Source organism: Helianthus annuus, chromosome 12, assembly GCF_002127325.2.
Source record: "Helianthus annuus cultivar XRQ/B chromosome 12, HanXRQr2.0-SUNRISE, whole genome shotgun sequence".
NCBI lineage: Eukaryota > Viridiplantae > Streptophyta > Magnoliopsida > Asterales > Asteraceae > Helianthus > Helianthus annuus.
This window is the reverse complement of record NC_035444.2, coordinates 155,547,898-155,557,169: the sequence shown is the minus strand read 5'-3', so window position 1 is coordinate 155,557,169 and position 9,272 is coordinate 155,547,898. Positions and strand designations below refer to the sequence as shown.

Genomic DNA, 9,272 nt, shown 5'->3' with positions numbered 1-9,272 from the left:
GCGATCTACGGATGTGACTGGCCACTGTTTCCGTCTCGCTTTTCCCATCTCACAGCTTTTCAACCATTGAACTGTTTAACCATTTGAGCGTTTACATATTTAGTCATTTTATTTAGTCTTGGGCTACCCCCGTCATCAATCATGAACAGGAAAAGGATGAACCAAATGATGAGATGAGGTCCCTTTTGGTGAGAGGTCTAGTGGTTCCCACACGAGAGGAGCATATCACATTATCCTGATCACCACATTATATCTTCTTTTTTTTTTCTTTTATATTTGTTCCTTTTCAAAAGTTATGTTTAGCCGAAGTTAACAAAAGCAACATTGAAAAAATTACTATACTTTTTTAAGCATATATGTTAATTTAACAAGTTCAAACTCGGTCTTTTGTTGTAGTTTGAAGTTAAGAGATAAATCAAAACATACTAAAATATTTATGTTTTAAGGGTTTTGTTTTCTTTAAAGTTGCTCTTTTTATAGTAATCTATATCTATATATCTATGTATTCTATATATACTATATAATAAAGTAAACAAGTGTCATTCATTGGAGCTATCAATTATTTGAAACGGTTAACTTTCAACATTGGTGTTTTCATATACAGTTCGTGAGTTATTGAAGTTATCAGTCTTATTGTATTATTCAATAATTCATATAAGACTGCCCGTTGTCGTTCACCCCATAACCCGCATTCATCCTCTAATGTTGCGACACATGGCGCTGACTAGATGCATGCTCATCACTTTCTTCACTCACGCCTCCGTTCACTTGAGCCTGTTGTGGTTAACCTCGCTCGCCCAAGCTGCCACACTCCCAAAACTTAACTCGCCCAAGCAACCATGCTCGCTTTACACCACTCGCGCTGGCCCTCGAGGCATCGTGTTGTGGTGTTCACGACGGATCAGAATCCCACGTGGCCTCGCGAGACCACAACATGTAGTCTAAAGTTGGATGATTTAAATAGGCATATATATACTTGTTTTGGAAGTGTGAGGTGATGTATCTATAAACAAAAGAAATAATCAATCACAAGACATAGATTTTGTGTTGTTTAGTTGATTTGTGTGACTAGCCGATCTTCACAAACAAACTTCATGAGTCGGGATCATAGATCCTTTTTTCCGTATTCAACCATTATGTATCAAACGTTACAATCATAACTATTTAGCACAAATTCAAAGTTAAATAGTTGATGGGCAGTCCCCACTTAAAAGGCGTTTTCCACATTTATTCCACTACTAGGTTAGCAACCCGTGTACTACACGGGTAGCATATATATAATGTGAAAATAATTTGTTCATATCTTATAATTACACAACTTATAATGATAATTACGCGACTCATGCTACAATTATGTACATTGTACATACATAATTAAGTAACTTATAAAAATTATTACGCAACAATGATAATTAAACATGTTATACACACAACACAACAACTACTTTATTTTATTTTATAAATAGTTGATTTTTTTAATGTATAGCAAGACTATACTTTAATTAAAGATTTTATTAAATAATATAAAACATGTTATAATTATTTGTAACAAAAATTTAAAAGATACCATAAATATGGATGTATTAGTTTGCTATTTAAAAAGCATATAAAAAAAAGATTTCTAGTTTTTTACCATAAATAATAAAAAATAGTGCGAAATAATACGTAGTTGACAAGTGGCAAAATTTTTGGTGGATATTCTAAGAATGAGCCAAGGGTACTTCTATTTTTATTTATAATTATAGAGATTCTAAAGTAAATTATTTATATAATATCAATTTGAAACACATGTTGGCATCAAGGGTTGTATTATATGTTTTATGGGTTGTACTTAACATATGTTGACATCAAGGGTTGTACTATAAGTTTGATGAGTTGTACTTATATTTTTGTTCTTTTATCTTTAAAATGTAAAACATATAAAGTGATTGGTTAGATTCACTTTTAACTCATACAAATTTTTTGTATTATGTTTTGGTCAAATTTAATTTTGCGAGTTAACATGTTACAACGTGCGTGTATGATTCAATGTTTTTACGCGTAGTTTTCCTATACAAAATGTTTTAAAACCGAAAATGTTTACCAAATAACCGGTTTACTAATTTTCTTATACATTCTGGTTAACTAGCGTGAGGCTCAAGTATAATACGAGAATCTTTGTAGCAACACATAACGTTATGATAAATCTAAGAGTAAAATGCACGGATAGTCCCTGTGGTTTGGTGAAATTTCACCTTTAGTCCCTAACTTTTCAAAATTACACTCTTAGTCCCTGTGGTTTGACAAGTTGTTACTCGGATAGTCCCTAAAGCGGATGAAGGTTACTCGGATTGTCCCTGTGGTTTGACAAGTTGTTACTCGGATAGTCTCTGTGTTTTAACAAGTTATTACTCGGATAGTCCTTGTCATTTCACACCCTTAACCAGAAAAACTAACCTCCATCCGCTTTGGGGACTATCCGAGTAACAACTTGTCAAACCACAGGGACTAAGAGTGTAATTTTGAAAAGTTGAGGACTAAAGCTGAAATTTCACCAAATCACAGGGACTATCCGTGCATTTTACTCTAAATCTAAAAAAAAGTGCAACTTTATGAATTTTAATAAATCTACAATAAAAGTAAAATATGCACGTTAAAAGTTGAAGAGTAAACTGCAATTTACCCTGTGGGGTTATAATCAATTGGCACTGTTAGCCTCTCCCAGAAAATAATTGCAATTTACCCCCCCCCCCCACATATGATGTTATGTCGCAATATTACCCCCTGCCGTCAAATAAATTAACAGATCTGTTAAATGGAATATGAAATGACTATGTTACCCTTTCTTATTACCCCCTATGGTTTGTTGTACCCTGCAATATTATCCCCCGGTGTTAAATAGTTCTTGCAAACCTTACCCCCTGCAGAAAAAAAACTTTTCCCGCCTAAACCACCATCAGCCGCCATCACCCACCTCCACCACCATCAGCCGCCACCACCCACCTCCACCTCCATCGCCGCTACCTAAAATTAGTTTTCTTTAAACGCATATGTGGAGATGTATATAATGATATAAAAGGGTTTTTTTTTTATTTATCAAAATTTATAACAAGAAAAGGAAAAAAAAATACAAATAACAAACCAAATCATTCAATTTTTTGATTAATGGTTAACAAGTATTTACTTTTTGTATTTTTTACATTTACATACAATTACGTATGCTTCTATAAACCGTCAAACTAATTTCTTCATGTATGAGTAATACTTTATACACGTGTAAGATGTAAGCCTACACAAAAAAAAAATAATAATAATAAAAAATAAAAATAAACATGCATTTCTGTCATTTTCTTGCATATTGAAATATAAATGACTGATTTTGTTCCTCTCAATAAATATAAACATTGTGTTATCGTCAGTCTGGACAACGACTATTAATGCTTTCATCTATTTGAAATTGAAATTGAAATTGTTACAACCACTTTGCTTGAAATCATCAATGCATACACGTACACAAATGTCACTAAAAACAACCTTTCTCCACTTCAACTTCAAAAAGGAAAACATTATAACATTTAAATGAAGTTTATCTTAGCCCTTGATTAAATAAATGGATGATCAAGATTCTTCCTAGCCTTCTTAGCCAAATAAACTTCCTATTATATCCTAACCCACTAATCGCAATCAAATAAAAAGTCATCATTATCTTAAATATAGACACAGTTATTGATGTTCTTAATAGTTGGATAATAAGTCATTGTGATATTAAAAAAATATGTAGTGAGTTTGGATGGTGTTAATCATATATACCCGGACCGCGGACGGGTTAACTACTAGGTTAAATTGTTCCTTAGGTTTTGACCTTGATAGCATATATCTGCTCCAAAATATCCGCCACTTCTTTCATGGCGGACCGTTTTCGTGGTTCCTCTTCTAGGCAACGAAGGATGAGTTGAGCAAGCATTATTGCACCTTTACTTGAGTATTTGCCTTCCATCCTTGCATCCATTATTGTTTTTAACTTCATCCTGTTTGGGAGCAACGGTTTGGCCCACCCGACCAGGTTAACCTGTGGGCCGGGCCTTTTTGGGTCAAGTGCTCGTAGACCCATCATCAGTTCAAGTAGCACAACCCCAAATCCATACACGTCACTCTGTACGTACAAATGGCCTGCACATTTTGGTATAACATTATCATCTATGCACTTGAAAAGTACCATGCCTACTTAGGCTTTGCTTATATAGGGGGACCGGGGATGAGTGGATTCGATTAACATTTATTGCTAGTAAAAAAAAAAAAAGGCCATAATGACATAATTAAGTGTTTATAACCTCATAAATTATTTAGTTCAGAAAACTGCAATCACTGATTTGATTATATTGTTTATAATCACATTTATTTACTATTTTATTAACTAGAAAGAATATAAAAGTGTTTTGAGAGTCGATCCGAATTTTTTTAACCCATTCTAAAATTTAATCTCATTGACCCGCTACCCAACAACTCATTTTGCAACATATACGAGATATGTTTGGTTATGTAGTTAGAAATCACTACCATGAGTGTGTGAATGAGCATATGGTATCCAACATAACGTATAATATAACGCATGATCAACTACAAGTCTTGATGATTTTCTTTCACAAGATTCAGTTAAATACAATTTTGAACTTCTTTCTACTTGTCTTCATACAAGTGTAGGATATATGAAAATTTCCCAACATTTCTATCACTAATCATCTTAAATCTATTGATGCAATTTCACTAGATAGACAAGAAAAAGAAAGAAATGGAGCATTGTATGACAACCGATGACTAGTATTTGTTTTAGTAAATTACTTTTGTGTTCATTTTACTTGACAATTTGTATCATAAAAGTATAAAGAAACCACCATTGTTGGATAAATCCACGATAGCAAAATTCATTTCCATTGTACTTGATATTAGCTTTAAAAGACCCATTGGTATGTGAGAACTTTTTTTGGTAATCGTGAGAACTCATCCTCGCCAATACCCTACCAACGGGACCAAACACAGCCTTCAAGGTGTCTGCTAGAGGGCAACTAGGCGCTTATCACTGTGCCACCCCCTAAAGGTCATGGGAGAAAATTTAGGAAAACGTTCATGTTTTGCAAGTAAAAGTTTTTTTTTTTTTTTTTTGAGATTTTTTTTTCAAGAATAATGGCTGCTTCAGTTCAAAGTGTCTAGTACCCTAACTCACTCAAATATATTTTCGTTATTATAGAGAATCAATCTCCCCATCATCTTTCATGGTCGCTAAGCATATGAACGAAATGTTATATGATACTCCTTATATTCAAAACAATAAAAAAGATTAATTTGACAAAGTCAAATTAAACAACGGTTACTTTGATAACTTCACAATTGATGCAAGGAAGACGGAAAGACCATATAAAAAAAGAGCACACCATCAATAACAATTTTATTTAAAAAAGAGAGGTCACCTGTAGCAAGGTACTCAGGAGCAGCATAGCCCTGTGACCCTCGTCCTGGAGGACCTAGTTTCGCCAACCCAAAATCTGAAATTTTTGCATTGTAGTTCTACAAATAGTTAAAAAAAAATAAAGATAAATGATCATAAAAACCACCAGCATAATAATATATCCATAGGGAAGGGTTCAATATAAATTGTAGAATAATAATTAATGCAAGACCTGCGAGAATCAATCCGAAGCTAAACCATTCATTTCTTATTAAAAATTACATGAAAATGTATAGCTATAAAAGATTAAATAATTTCTCCCTCTAATTAATTAATTTCCTACTTTGTCTCTTCTCTCTTCCTCGTAACAAGTTTCATACACATGTCAATCAGATGTTTATAATATATGAAAACACAAATAAATTCAAGGACATTCACATAACCGTGTTTATGATAATACTCATGTTAGATCTTAGATAAATACATAAATTAATGTACGTTCCAGATTGGTTCTTGCAGCTGTCTTTTAAAAGTCAAATTTCCCTTTTGTCCCCAATTCGTGTATGCAAACAATGGTAAAAAAGACAAATATGGATTTAGAATGAATAATAGTGAAGCCCACGATGCATTATATTATATAGAAGCAAAAGTAGGAAGGTAAAAAAGTTATATAAAACTCTCACCCTATCGAGCAATATATTAGAGGCCTTAATAAATATATTAGAGGCCTTAATATCTCTGTAAATGACGTTGTCATATGAACTGTGTAAAAAAGCTAGTCCCTGAGCTGCACCAATGGCTATTTTAAGCCGTAAATTCCAAGAAAGTGGTTGAACTGCAGATCCTCCTGCACAATGTAGAACCCAACTAAGTTTCAAAGATCAAGTAATTGTAAATTTTACAGTTTTGACTAATACATTACTTACGTCCATAAAGATGGTTTTCTAAGCTTCCCTTCTTCATAAACTCGTATACAAGTAGAAGGTCTCTATCTTCCCTGCAGTACCCAAGAAGCTTCACCACGTTAGGATGAGAAAGCCGTCCCAAGAAGTTCACTTCGGACTGCAAATTTTATTCCAACAAACCATTCTCGTCAACCAAAACTAACCTTTTCTAGTTTTATTATGTAATAAACAGACAACATAAACCAAAACATAACCGCTTGGTTTTAAAAAGATCATAGTAAGCCGAGTAGCAAGGCGAGAGCTTCGCGTCAACAAGACATTGCTCTATGTAAAACTAAATAAGCTTTATGTACAACCAGAAGCTACATCTCATTCGTCTATTTTACATATCAGCCTATATTTCAATTAAACAATTCAAAATTTTTTTCATCCCTCCGTTTTTACATACGACCCCGGTACATCCCCTAATTTCGACCAAATTGACCCAGATGTGGATGAGGAGGCGCCACCAGAAGGTCCAAAGGTGTTTCCAAACCACCTCGTGCCGCAAACACGCTTATTAAAACCAAGCAAGACGTAAACACACTCTTGATGCAAAAATTCTACTTGATCAAACGTTTAACATATTGCAACAAATACTATCAGCATTTTTAAATCTTTCCTAAATCCATCTAACAATCAAAAAAACTTCCTTTATCCATATCAGCATTTTATACGATTTCCCGTCGTCAAATGTAACCATCATTTTACCATTTAACTGTCTCATCTTACAACGACAACAACAATTGCAACAAATCACATCAAAACCAAAAAGTTACAACAAACAAACAAAAAAACACACAAACCTGCCATTCCTGAAACCCTTGAACACTCTCATGATTCAACTTCTTAACAGCCACCGTAAACCCAGTCCATTTCTTGGAGGGCAACAAAGTCTTTTCATCCACCCAACCTTTATACACAGTCCCAAACCACCCCACACTCAAAACCATATCAGACTTAAAACCTCTAGTACACTTCTTCAAATCCGAATACGTGTACACCTTCAAGTCCGAAATTCCCACAGCATTACTCGTTCCAATTGATGTCCCTATACAAGTGAAAATCAGAGCTAGAGAATAATAAGATTAAAATTGAATATTTGAATTGAGTAAGTACCTGTGGTGGAAGAGGGTTTGGTGTTGGTGCTTCGATGATTGACGGAGATGGTTGCCTGGGTGGTTTCTGAAGCAGAACAAGGTATGCAGTTTCCCATTGTTGGTGTTTGTTTGTGTTGTTAATGGGAAATTGTAGACTTTGTATATAATTAAAGCTTAGAGAAACGTCGTAAATACAAAGATATCACCGGCGATTGTGTTTTCTTTGGTTTTGGAAATCAAAAAAAGAGGTAGTGAGTATGGGCTTGAATTGAAAAAAATAATGAAGGATTCTCTGAGTTGGTGAATGAGCCAGACGCGGGAGAAGGTGGAACTTTATATATAAGCATACTAAGTTTCAAATACCAATTCGAATATAACAATAATATAATTATCTCAAAGCAAATAAAAATATATAGTTTTGTTAACATTGGATGGTTTTAAATGATAATATATTTATTCGACTACACTTAACTATTTATCTCTTATAGCGTCCACAATTAAATCACACAATGTGCTTGTGGTATTTGATGATCACCATATAAATTTATTAATCCTTATCCACGTGTGATTCATCTATTGGCCAGATAATATGATACGTTATACGTATAAAGGGTAACATGTTTTTACTTGTTTATAAAAATCTAATGTAGTAGTTCATATAATAAATAAAAAAAAAACTGAAAACTCATTAAAGTTCAACTATTACGTTAAGCATAACTCCTTTCTTCCTATCTCATTTATAATAATGCCTTTATTATTATTATTATTATTATTATTATTGAATCATAACGAGGTGGAACAGGGTTAGAACATGCACAACTATATTACATACGCCTAACAAATGCAGCAACTGTAGATCAGACCAGAATGTTGGTAGATTTTACAAGAAACAGAGCAAAATATGAAGAAGATCAGTAGTTTACCACTGTTTCAGTAACTACCGATTCAACCACACAGCAATGTTCACAAGTTACATGACTTAATTAGAACGTTTTGAACACAGTTTCGACAACATACATACAACACGAAACGTATCATATTCATCAGAAATTTCGTTCGAATGCAAGCCAAGTAAGTTAAAGCAAAATAGGAAGAAGATCAGTTTACCACTGTTAGAGCTTGTGAAGAGAGAATTTGAAACTTTGAAGGTGTGTGTGAGAATGAAGAATGAATGAGTTAAGTAGCCCGAGACGTTGAGTTTATATAGCGTTCAGTAGACCTAACCATGGTTAAATAAGGTCTTTACTGGCTGGGGTTAGTGTACCATGCAGAAGACGTTGGTGAAGGGTTAAACTATGTCATGCATAGCTAATTGCACCTTTTCTAATGTATAACAAGAGGAAACACAGAATGAATGAGATATGTATGCCACATGCTGAAACATGCATATTTTGCATGTGATTTGCAAATCCATGTGCTATGTCTCTTTCTTTCAATATATAGGTAACTTTAACTTATTATTTATTTCGGTTAATGAATGAGTTAAGTAGCCCGAGACGTTGAGTTTATATAGCGTTCAGTAGACCTAACCATGGTTAAATAAGGTCTTAACTGGCTGGGGTTAATGTACCATGCAGAAGACGTTGAAATTGTTGTGCACGAATAATGTGTTGAGGTGGGCCCGGTACGATGTAGCAAGACCGGCTCTGAGAATTCGTGTACCCTGTTCGAACTTGAAAAAATGTGCCATGTCTAAACCTAATGCCAATAGGCTAATAACTAATCTAAAAAATAGTTTTATAAGTGGGCCTATGTTGGTGTTTGTATGGGTATACCCTATTAATTTATTTTTTTACATATACATGT

At 33.9% G+C, this 9,272-nt stretch overlaps 1 protein-coding gene across 1 annotated transcript; it reads right to left on the bottom strand.

Annotated features, from left to right (window-relative positions):
• Positions 1–3,829: 3,829 nt before the first annotated feature.
• Positions 3,830–8,786, bottom strand: LOC110893573 (probable serine/threonine-protein kinase PIX13). The gene is made up of 7 exons (XM_035981400.1): positions 8,574–8,786; positions 7,486–7,687; positions 7,173–7,417; positions 6,349–6,484; positions 6,045–6,269; positions 5,445–5,519; positions 3,830–4,149 (listed from the first exon to the last, which is right to left on the bottom strand). Exons 2-7 carry the CDS (start codon positions 7,580–7,582, stop codon positions 3,830–3,832), a joined length of 1,098 nt encoding a protein of 365 aa, XP_035837293.1. The 5' UTR covers positions 7,583–7,687; positions 8,574–8,786.
• Positions 8,787–9,272: the final 486 nt, after the last annotated feature.